Raw genomic sequence first — 22,254 nt, forward strand, 5'->3', positions numbered from 1 at the left:
TTGACTACTATGGTAGCTAGGAGAAGCTGTAAAGACCCTGTCCCAAGAGCTCTTCAAAATAGGAATAGTCACGCTTCTGTCGTGGATTTCCTGGGCCCTGGGTGAAGGTTTAAGCGACAGGCTTCTTTCCAGTTTGAAGTGCTCTGCTTTTGACATCCCCTGTCTGAAATTAGGAAACCAGAAAGCATTCAAGTGTTAAAGAGAAAAGAGGCCTTCCTTGACCCCCATATAAATTAGGTCCTCCTCTCTGATATTACTTCTCTAGCTGTGCTATTCAAAGTGTGTTCTGTGGGCCATGAGTATCAGTATTACTCTAAAGCTGCCAGAAATACAAGAATGTTGGCTGGGTGCGGTGGCTCACGCTTATAATCCCAGTAGTTTGGGAGGCCCAGGCGGGCAGATCACCTGAGTTCAAGACCAGTCTGGTCAACATAGCGAAACCCTGTCTCTACTAAAAATACAAAAATTAGCTGGGGGTGGTGGTAGGCCCCTTTAGTCCCAGCTACTGGGGAGGCTGAGCCAGGGGAATTGCTTGAACTCAGGAGATGGAGGCTACAGTAAGCTGAGATTGCGCCACTGCATTCCAGCCTGGGTGACATCTCAAAAAGAAAGAAAGAAATATAGAATGTCAAACTCTTCCCAAATCTGCAGAATCAGAATTTGCATTTTAACGAGACTCCCAGGTGATTCGTATGTATGTTGAAATTCCAACAGCATCACCTTAAAGCACCATGATTCTTTTCCTCCATAGCTCTTGCCACAACCTGTAATTCTAATTACACATTTATTTATATTTTTTAAATGGCTGCCTTAATGACTAAAGCATAAAATCCATAGGATGTCTTTTAATGACTAACGTAGTTCCTACCACAGACCAGGTGCTCATCCAAGTTGTGCTGCATGAATGATTCTCTAGGACTTCCCGAACTGCTAGCAGCCTCTGCAATGATGGCTCTACCAGGTTTGCTAGTCTAGCCTTTCTCACTGTCCCTGTATATGTCCCTGGGCAGCTGATGAATTTGATGATTGTGGTAAGACATTTCAATGCATATATTTTTCTTAATGCATTTCCACATCACACTAATCAATGGTCACGCTTGGCAGTAAGTTGTTTATTAAATTTTAAAATGTTGTGTGTTGTCTCACAAGGGCAACATAAAAGGGAATTTTGTGATATCAAGTTTTCCTGCAAACTGCATGCATAACTGAAAGACTACAAAAACTTACAGCTTTGTTAGGTTAAAAGCTTTCAACTAAGGCAAGAAAGTCATAGACTATTACAGTAGGAAGGGCCTTCCAGGACAAGTTTGCCTCCCTTCCCCTGAGAAGCTGGGGCCCAAATGTTTAAACTGGCTTCCCCCATCTCCAGATTGGTGCTGTGCCAGGGCTTTGCCTTCAGGAGACCTCCTTGACTCACTACCATCCTCTTGCACTAGAGAAGAGATCCATGCATAAGAAAACAAGCTTTCAGCGGAAGGCAAAGGACAGAGCTCCCAGGGAAATGTTACAATAATAGGGGAACTCCAGATGGTCCTAGTGTTCATATAGAACACTAAGAAAATAAACTGTGGGCAGCTGCTAATTTCTTGCTTTGGTCGAGGTTAGGAAGTTGGTTTTTTCACATACACATGCTCACACCTCTCTAGGTCTTTATTAATATTTTAATTCAATGCAATACAGGAGATTCCAACCTGGGCAGGTCAAAAGATGAATAAGATACTTCATTCCTTCTCAGCAGAATATTGTATGGATGTCTTCATGGCTGGGGAGAAAAGGGAGGGAGAATCAGGGTGTGAAAGTCAGTCTCTGAAGAATTTATTAGGGGGAAAGAACTGTGCCTCTCTGCTTCTGTTAACTCCTTGTTGAGAGCCCTTGAACTAGAACCTCCCTTAAATCACCTTCAATCCCCAGCCCAGGATTCCCTCCTTTGAAAGACAATCTGTTTCTCTCAACCTCTTATTTGTGTAAATATTTACATATATATTTGTTTGTTGCAGAATAAATAATACATAATCTAATGTAAAGGTTTAAATGTATAATATGCATTTGTATGTATGTATACTACATGTATATACATATTTGTATATTTAAATATAAACTTGTAATAAATCCATAAGGGTGGGGACCCAAGTTAATTATGGAGTCCTCGCAATGCTTAGCGTACAAACACACCATTAATTCAGAATTTCCAACCACAGGAGAGATAGAGATGTACCTTCCCAGGTATGTTTACAACATACGTTCACAGATGAATCGAACATGGAAAAAAAAAAACCACATATACTTTTATAATATACTTGATTATTCTCATGTTGACCAAAAGGAAAAAGAAAAAGAAAAAAAAAAAAAAACCCAAACGTGTGGAGCGGGGGAAAGCACCAGATTGGGAGTGGAGTCCCAGCTCTAGCCAAGTGATAGCTCACACCTGAAATCCCAGCACTTTGGGAGCCTGAGGCAGGTGGATCACAAGGTCAGGAGTTCGAGACCAGCCTCGCCAATATGGTGAAACCCTGTGTCTGCTAAAAATACAAAACTTAGCTGGGCATGGTGGCGGATGCCTGTAGTCCCAACTACTCTGGAGACTGAGGCAGGAAAATCACCTGAAGCCGGGAGGTGGCGGTTGCAGTGAGCCAAGATAGTGCCACTGCACTCCAGCCTGGCAACAGAGCAAGACTCCTTTTATAAATTAGCTGAATGTAGTGGTGTGCACCTGTACTCCCAGCTACTCAGGAAGGTGAGGCGGGAGGATCGCTTGAGCTCAGGAGGATGAAGCTGCAGTGACCCATGTTCATACCACTGCACTCCAGCATGAGTGACAGAGTAAAACTTTGTCTCAAAAAAAAAAAAAAAATAGAGTCCCACCTCTGGTCCCTGCTCTTCTATAAATTAATTATGTGGCCCTGGGCAAGTCATTTTATCTCACTCAACCCCATGTCTCTTGCCTGTGAAATGAGGACAGTATTGCATCTTGCATTTCTAGTAGTCACACTGTCAAACAAGTGAATAGAAAGCCCATTGGAAACCACATCAGTGAATTAATTTTTAAAATTTAAGAGGCAGATGGAGGGTAAATGGTAAATTGCACAGTACTCTAAGGACAACAAAATGAAAAAGAAAAAAAAAGTTGTTTCAACTGAATGGCACACCTCATATTGCTTTTTTCTTTCTTCTCTTCCAGGACTCCATTCCCAACCCACCTGACAATGTCCCCCTCAGAGGAGGTAAGATCTTGGAATTAGGTGTAAATGAGTAGTAAGTCATCTAAATGAATGCCGTAAAGTGTGAAACCTGAGTATCAACCAGAAACAACGCTATGACATGGCCCAACAGTAAAGTGTGTAGGGATGGAGGCAAGGGCGGCTCAGGACTGAGGTGATGCACCTGAATTCATCTTAGTAGTTCCTGAACGCATCCCCATAAGTGTCCTACCAGACACTCCCACTAATGAAAATTCTACCTCTGACATAGGTAGGACTGCAAGGCAATGTTTTGTTAAAAGCTTGAAACCTGAAATCAGATAACTGGGGGAATGAATCTTGGCTTGACTTCCAACCTGGGATCCTCAACTCCTCATCTATTTAATGGGAATAATAATACTCACCTCATCAAGGTATTGGAGAAGCCATTCAGATCTCATCTGTAAATTGCTTGGCATGGCAACCAGCACAGAGTAATCATTAAATAACTAGTAATAGCTAAAATGCATAATGAAGTCAAGGACTTGTGAAAACAGACTTCCTCCTCACTCCTATATTTCCAATCATTGAAGTCACTAATTAACACGTTGTCTCTACTAGCCTCAGAGGGATGATATGCCAAGTTCAGTTAACATGGATGATGGGAAATTTTCAGATGACCTGATTAATGTTTTTATTGCTCAGAGAAGGAAAAGGAAGACCCAGAGAGGGAAAGTGAAGCATCTTGTCCAAGGTCATACAAAACCAAGCCTAGAACCCAGATGTCCTCATCTCTAATACAGTGTCTTTTCCACCCAAGAACACCAACCCCCATCTCAGTCCTATAACCTTTAGAACCTAGATGGCAAACACAACTGGATAACCAGAAAGCTCAGAGCAAAAAGTAAGGAAGTGAGTTGATGTAGACACCAGGGTAAGGGCACAAGAGTGTCCTTGAGTCCAGAGGACACAGATGAGTGGACACAGCTCCTCACACTCACAGCATCACACTTGGAGCATCCTTCAAGTTTCCCTTGGCCATGCTTTTCCTGTGGTTTATCACCCAGAGACTTCAAAAGTAAGGGCAAAAGTCCCCAAAGTACAAGGATTCTGGATCTTTCAAGGCAGACTAATAATCACAGCCTTGTCAACAGTCTCTCATTTTGGCTGGAATGACTTAGCATGTGACCTCAATTCCAATCATGTCTATGCAGACAGTCACATTAATATTAAAAGGAGCATGGTAGAATGCAGGGGTAGGCAAACTTTTTCTACAAAGGGCCAGATAGTAAACGTTTAGGCTTTGGGGGCCACTATGTCTCTGTTGCAATTTGTCAGCTCTGCTGTTGTAGTGCTGAGCCAGCCTGAGTACATGCAAATAAGTAGCCACAGCTGCATTTCCATAAAACGTTATTTATCAAATGAGGTGGTGGGCTGGATTTGGCTTATGAATTGGAGGAGTCACTGCAGGCTTTGCAGTCGGATGTTTCAGTTAAACACGTAATGCATGTTCACACGGAGCCTTGGCAAAACCAAAAGACTCTGAGTGAACATAACTTGCCCCTCCCCACTCCCACTGTTCCACCACCACCTCCACCCAGACTTTCCAAGAAAGATGGAAACTTTTCATTTTTTGACAGGGAGAAGGGATTTTTAACACGAACACGGTCTCAGTGACTTGGATAGTTTTGATTAGGTAATAGGACTTTAGCCATTCTGGATCTCAGTCTCCTCGCCTAAAGAGCACTTCAATGCAAAGTTGCCAAGTGCAGGGGCTCTAACTAATATTCTAGTCCCATAATAAAGTTGATAAAGTTTTCATCAGTCCAAAGTGGAGTACAAAAAATAAGGACACAGTAGCCTCCTTTTCACAGGGCCAACTATATCTAATGTAAGAGGCACTCTTCCTCTGAGATGGTCCTTCAGTTTTGTGTGTCAAAATGTCCTTTCTTTTACAACATGAAGTTGATATAGACAGGAGTTAAGTTGGCTTGCTTTTTGCCAGAGTTATTTTGTTTTGTTTGAATGATCACAATAGGCAAAATAAAAAGCTGTCTACTCCATATTGGCCTCTGAATTTTCATTTTGGGGACAAAGTTCCTGGGTCAATAAAGCCCAAACTTTTGAGAACCATGGACTAAATTACTTATCAGATTTCTTATCTGGACGGTGAATGGGAATATCAGAACACAAAGTAATCAAAACTAACCTCAGTTTATAATGCAATGTTTCCACAACCAGATTTTTTTAAATGCTAATAATATTAGGTTGGTGCAAAAGACATTGCAGCTTTTGCCATTATGTTCAATGGCAAAAACTATGATAACTGTTGCACCAACTCAATAATCCCCACTGGGACCGTGAAACTTTTGTTAAAGACCTTCCCACACCTCCTTTGGGTTCATTCTCACCTCAATCCTGTGAGCAAGCCACAGCAATGTGGGGAAGAGTCTTCCCATTTTGCAGATGAGGAGCTGAGGCCCAAAGAAGCCAGGTGATTTGCCCTAGGTTATACGAGGAGGGAATGGCCAAGTGAGAATCCAGGGCTCCTCTCTCTTCTCCCTGCATGACGGGCTTCCACCATGAGATGCCAGTGACCTGCTGGAAGTGGTACCTGACTTTCTCTTGCTTTTAATGCAATTCGACATCCCTTTAACTCAGCAATCTGCAGACGCTGTAGTAGGGTGAGGTAGAAAAAAATATTCCTGGGCTCCAGAACTCCACACCAACAAGTCTTTTCTCCTCTCTGAGCCTCATCTGTAATATAACAGCAATGTACTAAATGCCCTGGAGGAGTCTCTCCAGCTTTGACACTTTATGAGACTGTAATTCTGTTGTCCAATATGTAAAAATAGAAGAAAAAAAGCCTAACAAAAATCTCAAGGAAATCTGAAGCCACAGCTTCCTTCCCCAATGAACCCAGCTTAAACAGGCACAGAAGCAGTAAATTATCCCTTTTGAAAAAAGCCATTGCAAGACAGTCCAGGCAGAGGGGAAGCATCTTCCAGGTACTCTTGGGAGGAAGCTTCAGGGACAGCATGTGGTTTGTCACTAGACAGGAAAAGAGCAGAAGCCAGACACCTTCTAGGGAGCCAAAAATCTTCCACTGTCAGCAGAAAATCAGCAGTGGCTCAGAGCTATGTGCACATGCTAAAGAGAAACACAAGATACACTTCTCTACAGAGGAACCACTGAAAACCAAGTCCTTTTTGGTAATGAAAGGATTTCTAAGTCCTATCACAAGCTTCCCATTCCTGGCCAGGATAGCCCCCAGCCAACTACCACCTCACAGGCAGTAAACCAGGAAAAGCGCCTGGGAGGAGAACTTTTCCCCACACCCTCTCCTTTCTGGGTTTTAGTTTTCTCACCCAGAAGACAGAGTTAATAATGACTCTTGCATGAGCAAGGAGGATGAAATGGAACAGCAAATGTGACCCTCATCTGATACCTAGTTGAACCTATATCCTTTGGGCATAGGATCTACTCTGTTCTTTCATATGCAGATAAAATGTTCCCATCTCATTTCACAAATGGCATGGAACCAAGGAGAATGGTGTAAAGAGAGTGAAGCTCATCTTTCTCCTCATCACTCCTTGTTTCACTTTTCTGCTTCCACCAAATTTTGAATCTCATGTCTGCATGTGGTTTGTGGCTTATTTGCCCAAATCAGAGAAGACAGCCACTTTTGCCTTGATTTCACAAGTTTGAATAGTAACCCACATTTATGAATAGCGACATCTACAGAAGGATTTGGGGTATGCAGAGAAGCTGGTGGGGCAGTGTAGCACATCCCAGTGCAGCCCAGCAGATGACGCAGAATTGAATATTAGGTCCCTCTGTTCTTGCAAGGCCTCAGCTATTCCAGTCACTGGGAATTTCTCAAGGCCCAGCTCTCCTCCCTGGGATTCAGCCCTCCGACACCTGAGCTGACTCACTCTCCTTCCTATCTGTTTTAATGTCCTTCTCCCATTTCCCCTCCGCTTTCCACTTCCCTCACAAACTCTGCAGAAATTCAAATTGTACTGACTTTAATTTGCAGAATGATTCTGGTCCTTTGGTCTCACCTCTGGGCCTTCTCAACATACCCTGGCCCTTTTTATAATAAATCATCCCACCAAATGATAGCTCTTACCTGCACTAGAAGAATTATGTGGACAGTGTTCTTTCTTATACTCCCTTGTTGCATCCATATAATGCCATGGCAGAGTGAGAATAATGAACATTGACAGGTATCACTATGTGCCAAGAATTGGCTGAGTACTTAGTAAGTCACTCATGCAGTTCTCACAATAAGCCCCCAGGAATCATAATTAGCCCCATTTTATAGGTAAGGAAACTGGAGCACAGAGAGGCTTGTTGCCTTGCCTAAAATTTCAGAGCTGGTAAGGAGTGGCAAGACCTCAAATCCAGCATATCCACCTTGAAGCCCTTACGCTTAGCTGGAATTGTATTGTAGACCATCTGAGAAAACTCACTAATGAGCATCCTTGCAGTGCCCCTACCTGCTGGTCCAGTCTAGGGACCCTTCCAGGGCTCTTTCAGCTCTATCACTTCCTCAGTACCTGCTGCCCCCAGCTCTTGGCTTCCATGTCTCAGAAGTGTACTCTCTGTTACCAAGCTCAGGGTCACAGAAGGCCACTTCTGGGGGGGGGCTACATGCATGGGTTTGAATGAGGTGAAGTGTTGAGGGGAAACATGGTCCATGGCGAGGGTTCTAGAGGCTGAATTTCAGCTCTGGCTTTGCAGCTGAAGGGTCATGTACCTTGGGACAGTTCCTTCCCCACTGCCTACCAGTTAAAACAGATCTGTCTTTCCTACAAATGTAATGTAGCCTCCAATACCCAGAGGTTCCTGGAGGCCCTAAGGAAGTTGGAACAGTGGATAGACCTCGTGTGGGTCCTGACAACTCCACCCTCACCTGAATTCAGTCTCCAGCCAAAGTTGGGGTACCAAATGCAGAGGACCGGCCAGGAATTTGGAATGCTGACATTCGAGTCTTGGGACTTGAAGCAATTCACTTTCCCTCTCAGGGCCTTGGGTTTCCTGTTTTCTAAAATATCAGAAGTGAGGGAAACAAGCCAGATGTCCTAACCATGAAATGGATTTTGCTTTGATTACAGCGTTCCATGAATCAAACAAATATCTTAGGATACTTTGACCACCTTAACATTCTAACATTTGCAATTTTATAAGGTGTAGCAGGCTACCCTCCTTCCCCCTCCCCTTGCTAAAAAGAAAATGGCATTAACGAAGATGAAGTGAGGTTGGTTCTCTAATTTTACCAAATGAACCCACCCCAAAGAAACAATAAAATCTGTGCCTTGAAGGCGGTGACACTAAACCAAGACTAGGTTCTCACCAAGACCCAACTATCCCTCATGTCCCATGGTCACAATGCAGACAACAGCAGCCCTAGCGGAACACCATACTGGAAGCAGTCAAGAGGCAATATGCACTTTGGGAGGCCAAGGCAGGTGGATCATGAAGTCAAGAGATCGAGACCATTCTGGCCAACATGGTGAAACCCCATCTTTCACAAAAATACAAAAATTACTCGGGAGGCTGAGGCAGGAGAATGGCGTAAACCCGGGAGGCGGAGCTTGCAGTGAGCTGAGATCCGGCCACTGCACTCCAGCCTGGGCGACAGAGCGAGACTCCGCCTCAAAAAAAAAAAAAAAAAAAAAAAATTAGCTGGGCATGATGGCACACACCTGTAGTCCCAGCTACTCAGGAGGCTGAGGCAGGAGAATCGCTTGAACCCTGGAATCAGAGGTTGAAGTGAGCCGAGATCACACCACTGCACTCCAGCCTGGCAACAGAGTGAGACTCTGTCTCTTCCTGACAGCTCCTTCCCCTAGAAAGACAAAAACTAGCAAGCAGAAACATTTCTGGATCTAGAATGCCCAGTTCATCTCTCTCTCTCTCTCTCTCTCTCTCTCTCTCTCTCTCTCTCTCTCTCTCTCTCTTCACAGCAAGAGAGAGTGCTCCTGCTCAGAGGGAAAATTACTTTTCAGATAAGTCACAGGTTTCAAAAGCCTATTTGCTTCTCCATTTACTTTAAACACACCCACTCAAAATCTACTCTTAAACTCACTTTTTCTTAAAGCAGAGCTAACAGGAATCAGAAATCTCTCACAAAAAGAAAAGAAAAGAGAAAGAAAGAGGGAAGGAAGGAAGAAAGGAAGGGAGGAAAGAAGGAAGGAAGGAAGGAAGGAAGGAAGGCAGGCAGGCAGGCAGGCAGGCAGGCACTAGACAATGAGCCATTCAAAATAAAGTGGAATGGGATCCTGGAGAAGCCATCAGAGTTCTAAAGCCATGTGCCCCTAATCCCCACACCCCTGCCACCAAGAGAAGAGAAGAGAGAGAAGAAGAGAGGAGGTGCAGGGGAGGAGAGAGAACAAGAAAAAAGAGAAGGAAAAAAATAAATCACTGAGTTACACGTGAAAATTTATACTTGAATTTAGCACATATAAATCACAAGTCTTTGAATCCAGAGGAAATTTCAGAGTTCCTCACAATTCAGATAGCACTTTGGAGAAGGAGGGAGACAAGGAAGAAAAGAAGGAGGGAGGGAGGGAGGGAAAGAAGGGGGGGAGGAAAGAAAGGAAAGGAATGGAAGGAGGGAGAGAGGGAGGGAGGAAGGGAGGGAGAGAGGGAGGGAGGAAGGGAGGGAGAGAGGGAGGGAGAAAGGGGAAGGGAGAGAAAGCAGGCCCGTTCCTTGAAATTTTTTTGTTATGCGTTTCGTTCAAACTATCTAGACACAACATGTGTTGGCTTAAGTTTCTACATTTCAAGCAGCACAAACCATGGACTAGGGCATAGGACTCAACCATTGTTTGGTATACTTTGGGTGGTAGACACCAGGCTCATTTTTATGCATTATCTCATTTAATCCTCCCAACAAATCTCCATGATAGCTATTTTATTATTCTCACTTTTAGGAAGAAAAAAGGACAATTCAAAGAGGCTGCATGGATTTTGCAAAGCCACACAGCTAGTAATGGCAGAGGTGGAGTTTGAACCCAAGTCTGTCTAACTTTTTTTTTTTTTGAGATGGTGTCTTGCTCTGTCGCCCAGGCTGGAGTACAGTGGTGCAATCTCGGCTCACTGCAAGCTCTGCCTTCCGGGTTCACACCATTCTCCTGCCTCAGCCTATCAAGTAGCTGGGACTACAGGCATCCGCCACCACACCTGGCTAATTTTTTTTTTTTTTTTTTGGATTTTTCGTAGAGACGGGGTTTCACCATGTTAGCCAGGATGGTCTCAATCTCCTGACCTCGTGATCCACCCGCCTTGGCCTCCCAAAGTGCTGGGATTACAGGCATGAGCCACCGCGCCCAGCCAAGTCTGTCTAACTTTCTAAACTTGATTTGAACCCAAAACTAACTTTCTAAAATTGCTGCCGTACTTTTGCATTTTGAACAACTAGGGAGTGTTTTTTTTTTTTAAGGTTATTAAAATGTTAGTGGATTTTATCCTATGTCTCCAGACTCAGCTTTCCTTTTAAATTATAGACTTTAAAGGTGCTTCTTACTTACCGACAGTAATGTCAATTCAACCTGTGTTTAGTATAAATGAATTCCAAGGAAATGCCCATAGAGTCAGATAGGTTTACTGACTGTTGCAGATACACTGAAACAAGTCAGGACTGAAAAGACCTTAACATCCCAAGGAAACTAGGTGGGGTGGCAGTGAAGGGGGGAAGGCAGGATTTAAATTATTTAAATTAATTCCAACTTGATCTTAATTTATATTTACTTATCACTTCCTATGTGCTCAGTCAGCACTAAGCATGCTGATATAGGCATTCTCCAAATCCTTTTGGAAATCAGGGTCACCTAGTCATCCTTTGTTTAACAAAAGGTCCGTCCTGCAGTTTATCTCTCCATTACCAGTTGGCCTAGTGATATCAAGGAAATGGTCAAAAGCCTCAATTACTTTTGCACCAACCTAATAGTTGAAATTACCCTTGCTCAGGTTAAGGACTCACTTTGAATCCTAATTTTATCCAGAGAGGAGAGACTGTCCTCTAGATGTCACTGTTGGGACTCTCCTAGATATTCTCCCTGAAGCCACGAACAAAGAAGCCAGGGCATGGCAGATGCAGAGTCATTAGGATAATCCCTTTCCTTCTTGGAAGGATTAAAACATTTTTCAACAAATGTAAAGAGGATTCGGCACACATTCCTGGAAGCATCAGATAGCCTTAAACACTTAGGTACTTAATTGAGAAGCTCCCATCCATCAGATAATGTCATGAGCTTCATTTTAATGAACATTTCATCTGCCAATTCACTCTGCTAAGTGGCATTGCTAAACTGTGCCACTATAACAACAAAGAAAAGAGGAGTAAGGCAGAAAGAATCTACTTTACTGAATGTCTCTTCTAGCCACAGGCCACACTGATCACTTGACATCCACAGTCTCATTGCATCTTCATGACATCCATACATTTAGGTTGATTGTTTTAATTCTCACTTAATGGATATGACAACTGAGGCTCAGTAAGGGGAAATGACAGATCCAGAGCTAAAAGCTCTGACCAGAACTCAGGTGCTCTTTTCGTGATGCATCGTGTCTTCCTTGTTCTTATATCTAAGGTGCTGTACGTCTGGAAGGTACCTGGCACTCAAACCACGTACCATCTGGCCAGGATGGTTGGCTTGGTTTGTTTTGCTATGGTAGAGCCGCCTTGAGCATACTTCCTTCTTTACGTGCCCATGTTGTAACTTGGCAGTGTTCAGCACATGGACCTGAAGTCATCTGCTGGCATTCTCCCACAAGACGGAACCCAGGAGCTCATTAGTACTTGTTTTCCCAGCACCTCCAGCTGTCTTGTCAGTTTTCAGTCCCAGTGTCTGTAGTGGCTGCAAACCCACTTCTTCCTGCATTTAGCCCTTCCTATTCCACAGGAAGACTGAAAGTCAGAGAAGAGTTCTGGATTACGAGTCAGAAGCCCTGTGTTCTGAAGCCAGCTCCACCATTTACCTACTGTGGGGTCTTGGGCCAGACTCTAGTCTCTCTGGGTTCAGTCTCACCACTCCTAAAACTAAGATCTCTGTTAGCATGGCATTTAATGACCCTTTCTGTCCAACGCTGTGAAATCTCAAGGTGAAAGCTAGTCTTAAGGTTGCCATAATCTTGACCTTCTAGAATATGGTCCTTTCAACTGCCTCGAGCAACCTCTCTTTCTCTCTCTCTCCTCTGTGTGAAACTGGCCAGGAGGGTTTTGTTGGCACATCTTTCTCTTCACTCTCTCAAACAAAACCACAGAAAGTCCCATGATCTTCCTAGAAGAGGCTAAAGCTTGGAAAGATGATTTACAAAGCCGATGCATCTGAAGGCTTTGGTCCTCAGGGAAGTTCACGCAGTGCTAGGGTTGTCTGAAAGATAGACTGCCCTACAGAAGGAGTAAGGAGTCCTGGTCTCTGGTCCTCTCTCTCACTAACTCTCTGGATGACCTAGAGCCAGCCTGCCATAGGGGCAACACTGAGGAGCACATGAGTTATGTGTTTACCAAGCCTGAACCAGACAATCTCAGGGAACTTTCATTTCTCCAAACTATGCAAGTCCTTATAGAACCAGACTATTCATAACTTAGATTGTCCTCAGAGCTAAAATGTTCTGTTCTAGTACTGCAGGTGTCTGAAAACCTGAATGTGTGAAGACACAGTTTGCTACCTTGGGTAATGCAACATGCCCACAAAGATAGACAGGTGCAGCTGGGACTGACTCCCCATCCCAAACCTTCCCACCCCCACCACCAGCAGATCTGGCAGAGGATGGCTGAGTCTGTACAGCCTGCTGAAATAAGCTAGGTAGCCCTTTTAGATACATCGTCAAATCCACACTGCTCTTCATCTATTAGATTGGTGCAGAAGTAATTGCCGTTTTTGTTATTACTTTTAATACCAAAACCACTATTACTTTTGCACAAACCTAATAGGGATACTAGAGCCCAGATAGGAGAAATCCCAGAATTCTAACTCCCAGGTCATCAGCTCAGCCATGACTTGCAGACAGTTCTCATTTCCCCCACTCTGATTCTCTGTTCTTCAAACTAAACCTCTCCAGACATCACTTTTTGATCCCTCTGCTCCCAATCTTCAGAATTCCAGGGACATTGCAGGATTTCAGCTGCATGTAATGCCACCATTTATAAGTCACGTTTTTCAGTCTTCATAACCAAAAAAGAAAGTTACATCATAGACTCACAGGGTGATGAGAAGACTCAGGCCACATGGCTGATGACCCGTGAAATGTTCATCTAGCTCTTGACAAGAGCCTCATGACCTCCAAAGCAGCCTACCTCTTTTTTGAGTAGCACTGACTGGTCAACTCTGTGAGCTGCCGGCACTATGACTCACAGTGTGACGTAGGTGTTTTTGGTGTAGCTCTTTCCATTGCTGCATCTGAGAAATGGGGATTAGCAGTGTTAGCTGTTAGCTGAGGGCTTCATCTCCTTCCTCTTCCACTTGGAGGTTTAGTGCTTGGGCCCCGCGGCATGCCGACAGCTTCGTCAAGCATTAAAGGACAGAGGCTGTGCCCTCTTCTGGGGTCTTCTCCAAATTTAACAGCCCATTCCCTCAACAGCTCCTCTAGCTTCCTGCTTTTAGCTCCTTTCTGAACCAGCTCTAGCAACATCATTCCTAAAAGGGGCTGCCTGTGTTTTTCCCTTTAGCTAGAAACCATCTAAATGATTTTTAAAGAAAAACTGAAATATACCATGCCATTTGACTTCAGGAAATGCAAATGTTTCAAAATAAGGTGCTTTTTTTTTTCTTTTTTTTCTTTTTTTTTCCATCCTCGGGTTTCTCAGAATTACAACTGAGGTCACCCCACTAAACATTTGAAGACCAAAGGGGAAAAAACAACAAAAGAACCAGAATGTGTGAGAGGCAAGCCTGGGCTTGCACTTCTCCAGCCACCTGTTTACAGCTCACCTGCCATAAGGAGTAAGGGGCACAGTGTGAGGGGGTCTTCGGCCAATGAACAGAGCCTGTTCTTGATGTTATGTGCTGGCCTCAGCCCAAGGCATGAGTCTTATCTTCCCATCTAATCTAGCCTGACCTGCAAAGCCAGTGGGAGAATGAGGCCCCGTGTTATTCTAGCCCTCAGGCAAAAGGCAAGCCAAGCATCCTGGTTCACCTCCCTGTTGCCCTAAGTACTTACTCGGTATCCACAGAGGGAAACAAGAAAGATGAACTAGGTGATTCAATTCAACAAACATTTACAGAGCATCTGCTAGGCTGGGCAGTGGGGGTTTATAAACAGAAGTCTCTGCCCTGAGGGTTCACTGTCTGATAGAAGAGGCAAATAGGCAAAGGGAAGTATCCTGGAGGAGTTGACTGCTAGGCTGTGTTTCAAACAAGGAATAACTTGTCTGGTGAAGGAGGCAGTCCAGGTAGAGAGCCCAGCAAGTGCCAAAGTGTAATGATAAATCAACATACCTAAATGGTATGTTTAGGGGGACTGCAAAGCCCCAAACTCCAGGACAGCGATCAGGAATCCACTTGGGCAGTGGTCAGGCAGCCTGAGTTTGGATCTCTACTCCACCCCTGACTACCTGTGTGAATGTGAACAAGTCATTTAACCTTTAAAAGAGTCAATTTCCTTACATACAAGATAGAATTAATTATCTCTCTCATGGCGTGGTTGTGAGAATTAAATGAAATAACTCATGCTTAGCAGAGTACCTGGAAAATGGCTGTCACTCAACATGTATTAGTTATGATCATTCATATTATTATCACTGCTCCTCCTCATTATTATTACTATTGGAACATAAAGGGAAAGGGGAGGAGGGAAGGTGAGGGGTGAGACCAAAGAGTTCAGTAGGTTCAGAGTGAGGGACCATGAAAGCCATGCTGAGGAATTTGGGCCTGATCCTGCAGGCAAAAGGAGTCAGAAAGGGCTTCCATGCAAACAGACTCAGCCAGATCTGTCTCCCTGACTTAATGTTCTATAGCTTAGAGTAGGAGGTTAGGCCAGGAGGACTCTCTAACTATAGTCACAATCCATTAGGAGCATAAGCAGCCATCAGTGTTGGGGTTCTGACTACACACCCCAAGAGCATGGGCTATGGGCTGCAACAGGCAGGACCAGAGCACTGATCAGAGAATGCATGAGGATGAAACCAAGAGAATGACAGCTGACCCACTGGCCCTCACCACCAAGAGAGCTTTGGACCAGAAGCTCTATGTGGATGCAGCAGATAAGGAGGAAAATTGCCCCTGCTTCTGCTGGGGGTGCTTCTCGCAGTGAGCTTGTTCAGACAGCAGAGGGAACTCTTCATTTAACTTTCAACCACTCCAAAGCCCCCGTGAAGCTATGAGGGTGGCCAGGAGGGACTTTCTCAGGGCTGGGCAGAGATTGCAATGGGAAAGGTTGTGAGCCCAGCAGGTACTACTCAGCAATGCAGTGAACAAACATCCCAGGGTGTGGCTGCTCCGTTGAATGGGCCTTTGGTTGCCTAGTCTCTGATGGATGGACTGAATGGTCACCTCTGGTGACATCTTTGAAAAGATATCCATGTCAGGTCAAAGATTATCCAGTTTTACACTTGGGGAAACCAAGGATCAAAGAAGAGATTTGCTCTGAATAAGTTGAATTCAAGAGTCATTGCAGGAAATGTATAATTTGAATCTTTGCATACAAAATATTAAGTAGTTACTATGATTTTAAAAAAGCTAAGCCACCATCACTAGTGAATATGCGAAAAATATTTTTATTTCTTAAATACAATAATAACATAATATTATATTTGCCTCTGCCAAGGAAGCTCCAAATAGTAGGACTTCTGCTAAGATTTATTTAACCCTGTATCCTCTTAAAATTGAACACCAAAGTGTTTTTATCTTTGTTCTCTAGCAAAATAGCCTAGAACAGAAAACCTGGCCTCTGGAATTAGCCATGGGCAATTCCAGCATTTACACAAACTTGCCTGAACTTAAGTGATGGTATTGACCATCTCTAGGCATCAAAGTTAACCCTGTAGGATTAGTCTGAGAACTAGATTAGCTGATACATTACCCAGCAGTAAAAGTACCCAGACTAGTTTCTGGCGTGTGGTGGGTAAGTTGACAGTATTTACTATCAGTATTATTATTCTCACTACCACTGCCTGGCAAGGTGCCATGAAACAATGTATTTCACCTGCCTGGTCCCCAGATTTTTTTCCCATCTGTAAAAGGGACTTAATAATACCCCTGTCGTAGAGTTGCTGCAAAGATTAAGGAGATGAAATATGTATAGTGGCAGAAAATGGCACCTGACACATTGCAGGAATGGATGTCATATTTGTTTCCTTCCCTAACGTCCACAGTCTTCCATAAAAGTCCAAGTGGTAGCAATCAATAAAAAAGAATTTAAAAAATTAAAATCTTAAAATACCTGATGGCAAAATGAGAAATAAAGAGCTTTTCTACTTATTCTCAAAATGGAAAACAGAATGGTAATTGTCTCCATCAAAGGGTCATAGAAAAAGATCTGGTATCTCCAGATCCCAGAACAGCAAAAGACATTTTAATATATCATCTCCTTATTTTTAGGAAATTGCTCAGAGGACCTCTTATGTATCCTGAAAAGGGCTCCATTCAAGAAGTCATGGGCCTACCTCCAAGGTCAGTAACCAAACCCAGGAAACCTAAACATATGAAAACCGCTTCTGTGGCTTTTCAGCAACAGAAGTCACAATTAGGGTCCCATGGTCAAATGTGACCTGCAGATGTGTACTGTTTAGTCTGCAGGATATTTTTTTGTAATTTGAATTGGAATGTCTTAGCGGGGAGAGTGTTATTCTCCAAAGCTACAAGTCTTCTCTTTCCTCGCCCCATTCACTCCTTTATGTTGCCTACCTGGCCTCTGTGGGCATTCATGGTCCCCACCATCACTGCCACCACCAGCCCCACCCCTCACCCCTCACCCCTTCTTATTCAGCTACCTACCAGTTTCGGCAAAGTACACAGTCCTTTTCCTAAAGCAAGGGAGTCAGGCACTTAATCTCTGCCTCTATGAAGTTATTCACAAGGGAACCATAAAATTGCCTTGTCCGCAGATTGACAGCTTAATGAACATGTCAGCACAGGGCCAATTTGCATATTGCAGTGTGCTTCAGGTAAGAGATCCCTTACAAATGAAGCAGTAAGAGGCACTTTAGACTGCAGGATGACAGAGAGATGGCCAAGATTCTCTGAATAGCCATCCTGCTCATTTTTAAAATTCAATTTTGCAGTTAGATTAGTTCTCACTCTTCAGTTGAATTGCAACAAGGTTTAAAGGGAAAGCATGGAAGCAATTAAAACTAGCATGCCAGCTTCCCGGCCCTGAAAGTCACCCTTACCAGTCAGTGCTAATTTTCATGTGTTAGGACTTAGAGATTCACCCTCCAACACAAACTTGTCAGTTTAGAGGCTCTGCTAATTCTCTGCTTTTCAATAAATCCCAGACGGCAAGAGCCCCTTGATAGGCACATGGGGGACCTACACGATTATTTTTGGCTGCTCTTTGAAGGAAACAAGGCATTCAAAAATTCAGACAATGAACCATTAGAGGATACATCTTAATGTGAAAATTCATGGCGATTCTCCTGGAAATCTTCATACCTAAATTAGTTATTAACTGAATAATATTATTGAATGTCCTACCTTGCACTTTCTGCAATGCCTATCAAACTCAATATTATTAAATTTCCTATCTCTGATAACTTCTGCAATGCCCATTCATGATAAATGAACAGGATAGTTCCGACTTTGTGGAGAACAGAGTCCAGGAGCTTATAGTCTGAAAAGGGAAAGATCATCATCATCATCATCATAGAATAATATAATATGATAATGATTCAGTGGAAAACCATTCTATAGGAGGTAGAAGTAAAGTACCATGTGTGTTCTGACCCTCCAGCTTTGAGTGTTGAAGAAAAGGAAGAGGGGTGGTTTCATACCTGTGCCTTGAGTAATAAGTAGACTCTAGAGGGAGTAACATGGAAGATATTCAGATGATTGGAATATTACAGAAAACATGGGTCTTGAATGGGAAACTTTGAATAAAGACTTAGAGTTTTGCAATGCATACCTACAATCTTCTCAATAATTCTGTTTTCTGTACTTCTCTTTCTAGTGGCAAAGCATCTAAACAAAACCAAATTGTCTTGGAACAAAGATGGCATTCTCCATGGAGTCAGATATCAGGATGGGAATCTGGTGATCCAGTTCCCTGGTTTGTACTTCATCATTTGCCAACTGCAGTTTCTCGTACAATGCCCAAATAATTCTGTCGATCTGAAGTTGGAGCTTCTCATCAACAAGCATATCAAAAAACAGGCCCTGGTGACAGTGTGTGAGTCTGGAATGCAAACCAAACACGTGTACCAGAATCTCTCTCAATTCTTGCTGGATTACCTGCAGGTCAACACCACCGTATCAGTCAATGTGGATACATTCCAGTACATAGATACAAGCACCTTTCCTCTTGAGAATGTGTTGTCCGTGTTCTTATACAGTAATTCAGACTGAACAGTTTCTCTTGGCCTTCAGGAAGAAAGCGCCTCTCTACCATACAGTATTTCATCCCTTCAAACACTTGGGCAAAAAGAAAACTTTAGACCAAGACAAACTGCACAGGGTATTAAATAGTATACCTTGCCTTCTGTCTCTTGGAAAGATATAGCTCCAGGGTTAAAAAGAGAGTTCTGAGTGAAGTATCTTTCAGATAGCAGGCAGGGAAGCAATGTGGTGTGGTGGGCAGAGCCCCACATGGGAATCAGAAGGGATGAATGGATGTCCCAGCCCAACCACTAATTCACTGTATGGTCTTGATCTATTTCTTCTGTTTTGAGAGCCTCCAGATAAAATGGGGCTCCAGTATCAGAGCAGCTAGCAACTCTGCCCTAAGGGGAAATGAAGGGGAGCTGGGTGTGAGTGTTTACACTGTGCCCTTCATGGGATACTTCTCTTATCTGCAGATGGCCTAATGCTTAGTTGTCCAAGTTGCGATCAAGGACTCTTTCACACAGGAAACTTCCCTATACTGGCAGATACCCTTGTGACTGAACCATGCCCAGTTTATGCCTATCTGACTATCACTTTGGCACTGGGAGGCTGACCTTGTGCTCCACGTGACCCTGCCCCTAGGAACCCCCAGGGAAAACCAGGCCTGGGACAGCCCCCGTTCCTGAGATGGAAAGCACAGATTTAATACACCACCACAATGGAAAACAAGTTTGAAGACTTTTACTTACAGATCCTGGACAGAAAGGGCATAATGGGTCTGAAGGGCAGTCCTCCTTCTCTGGGTTACATGAGACAGGAATGAGAAGTCAGAGAGAGCGAGCAAGGCAGTTAACAATGTAGGTAAATAAATAGGGTGTGGTCACTCTCAATTCACTGGCAAATGCCTGAATGGTCTGAAGGAAGCAACAGAAAAGTGGGGAATCCAGTCTGCTAGGCAGGAGAGATGCCTCTATGTTCTTGTCTTGGCTAGAGGTCTGGTATAGAACTGGAAACCCGTATCAAGGCTTATCATATAAGCCCAGCTTCTGGTATGAGAAAATTAAACTTGTATACAAAATGGTTGCCAAGACAACAAAAATTATAAGAATTCACTATACCTTCCCCTCCCTGGAACTCAGGATCCAAGTCTAGAAAATGAAAGGACTGGGTTTGAATTGCTTCAAAACCTCTTCCATCTCAGAAGACCAGCCCCTGGGAACTGAGATTCTGACACAATTTTGGAAGCTCTCCAACCAAAATAAGGCCACCCTACCCCAGTATACAATTGAAGACACTAGTAGCACAGAGCCAGAATATGGGGACAAAGTTCAGGGTGCCCTGCTGAATGGTGTCAACAGCAGGATCTCAAGGATGTAATGGAAAGAACTACCATACTGACCATCCAGAATCTAAGAGACCATCTGGGTGTTTGGGAAACCATCTGACGAGGCCTGACTCTATTCCAGTTAGGTTGACAATAATTGAGCAGCAGGCATTTTTCATTTTTGGTCAGGATAGCGTTGTGCCTTTAGCAAACGATCAGTGTGCAACAGTGATGTGGTCATCTAGCCAGGGAATGGCTGCTGCATCTCCTGCAAATTATATTCCTGCTTCAAACACCTCTCAGAAAACCAGTTCTGTAAGGGTTTTTAAATCCCCACAAAGCTGTTGACAGACAATGATGACCCTGGAAGTGGGGAGGAGGACTTCTGAGAAACAGCAACCTCTCTCCTGATGGGGTAGCCATGAGATTTCTTTAGTTATATCCAACTTGGCATCTGTACATCATCTTTGGAGGAACATCTTATTTGTGGAAGGACCTTGACAAGCCGTTTGAGATGGAATGTAGGCCCTGAGGTTATGCTTCAGTAAAAACAAAGATGGAAGCTTCCCTGCTATACCAAAACATGGAGCAAAATTTGCATTTTTCTCAAGGAGAGAAAAGGAGTAGGACTCCAGCAAAGTTTGTCAGAAGAAAAGCTAGAAAAGATTTACAAGAAAAAAAGAAAGAACAAATCAGCAGCGGTGTTATGGATGAGAGGGACTTGAGAGAACAAAAATGGCTAAGGGAAAAATTTAAGTCATCTGCTGAGCAGTGTGCTATGTCAACCTCCTCCTAGGTCTCCTCTTTGAAATATTCAGTAAAGTCTACATTTCTCTTTAACTCTTTCTGTGAGTAGATTCTTTGGGAGAAGCAGGCATTGGAAGAGGTTTTGAATTCAGCAAGCCAAGTGGTCTGTGGTAAAAAACAGACTTTGAGACTCAAAGCTAAAAAAAAACAGGGAAACAGCTGGCATTTGAGTTACACACTAACTGCGTAGGACAAATGAATCTTGCTTAAACAACTCATGCATTCTTGAAAAGGTATACGCAACCCAACTGTGTGTTAACGAAGCAAATTTTCTGCCATCTCACATTCTAACTCGAGAAAGATTTCATTTTCATTTTTCACCAACTGTTCTCTAAGCAGAGGTACCTGACTTTTGCACTGTGAGTGGTTTCTAATCGCAGTCTCTGTCAAGCAATGCTTAGAAAGCCAACACCTAAAGACACAAGGGGTACATCATTTAAATGAATAATGTAACCAAACAAAAAAAAAAAAGAAAGAGAATAATCATTCATAAATCAACTGATAGATATGTAGGGAGTGGGCAGCCCAGGAAGTTTAAAACTAAATTCTATTACTCTTGAGGGTTAACCAGCCCCTGGGAATGTTATGAGCAAATGATACTCTGCGAGTAAAATGAGATCTATGCAAGTGAAATAAATAATTTATTTAACTGGGAACCCAGGCTACCTAAAACATAGGCCTCTCTGGTAAAAACTCAACTTGAGCTCCTTCCCTTCCTCCTACCCTCCAAACCCCACCTCCTCACCATACACAGACACTCAGTGTACTTGCAGAACTTGTAGAGGAAGATGGTGAGTGAGCTGATAAAAAAAAACAAGTCAATGTAGATTCATCCAAACTGGAGTGCAGTGGTACGATCTCAGCTCTCTGCAGCCTCCCCTTCTTGGGTTCAAGTGATCCTCCTACCACAGCCTCCTGAGTAGCTGGGACTACAGGCACACACCACCATGCCCAGCTGATTTTTGCATTTTTAGTAGAGACAGGTTTTCACCATGTTGGTCAGGCTGATCTGGAACTCCTGACCTCAAGCAATCTGCCCACCCTGGCCTTTCAAAGTGCTGGGATTACAGGCGTGAGCCGCCACACCTGGCCTCTAACCCTTTTCTGAATCATATATTGACCATGTACTGAGTCTATAGTGGATAGAGACCACCTGTGTCTCACATTCAAATCACCATCCTGGAGTCACCAGGGTGAGAGCAGGGAAGAGCAGAGGAAACCTCTGAATGTGGGGGACTGTCCAATGTAAGGCTGGAAAGACGTGACCTGAGGATTTGCAGAAAGGCTACAGGAGGCCCTATCAAGGCTGGTGGGAAATAATGGAGATTGGCATAGGAGACTGGGCTCAAATACCAGCTCTCTCACTAACCACACTTGAGGACTTCACAAGTGTCTGCTCCCTGCTGCGCTTCCATCCAATAGGACTTCCATCAAGTCTGGCCGATCTCTCAGGAGTGTT

The 22,254-nt window shown here is 43.6% G+C and overlaps 1 protein-coding gene across 2 annotated transcripts in view; it reads left to right on the top strand.

The window, feature by feature from the left end:
- TNFSF8 (TNF superfamily member 8) overlaps window positions 1-22,254 on the top strand; it is a 39,309-nt gene that overhangs the window by 9,764 nt on the left and 7,291 nt on the right. The window contains exons 2-4 of one of the 2 annotated variants that reach the window (XM_033237669.1): window positions 3,179-3,221; window positions 16,727-16,798; window positions 18,294-18,392. In XM_033237669.1, coding sequence (XP_033093560.1) covers window positions 3,179-3,221; window positions 16,727-16,798; window positions 18,294-18,392 — 214 coding nt within the window. Of the gene's footprint in view, window positions 1-3,178; window positions 3,222-16,726; window positions 16,799-18,293; window positions 21,452-22,254 lie in introns of those variants that run through there. The other variant, XM_033237668.1, reaches the window with a different exon arrangement.

This window comes from Trachypithecus francoisi, unplaced genomic scaffold (genome assembly GCF_009764315.1).
Source record: "Trachypithecus francoisi isolate TF-2019V2 unplaced genomic scaffold, Tfra_2.0 Lachesis_group16, whole genome shotgun sequence".
In the NCBI taxonomy this organism is placed as follows: Eukaryota; Metazoa; Chordata; class Mammalia; order Primates; family Cercopithecidae; genus Trachypithecus; species Trachypithecus francoisi.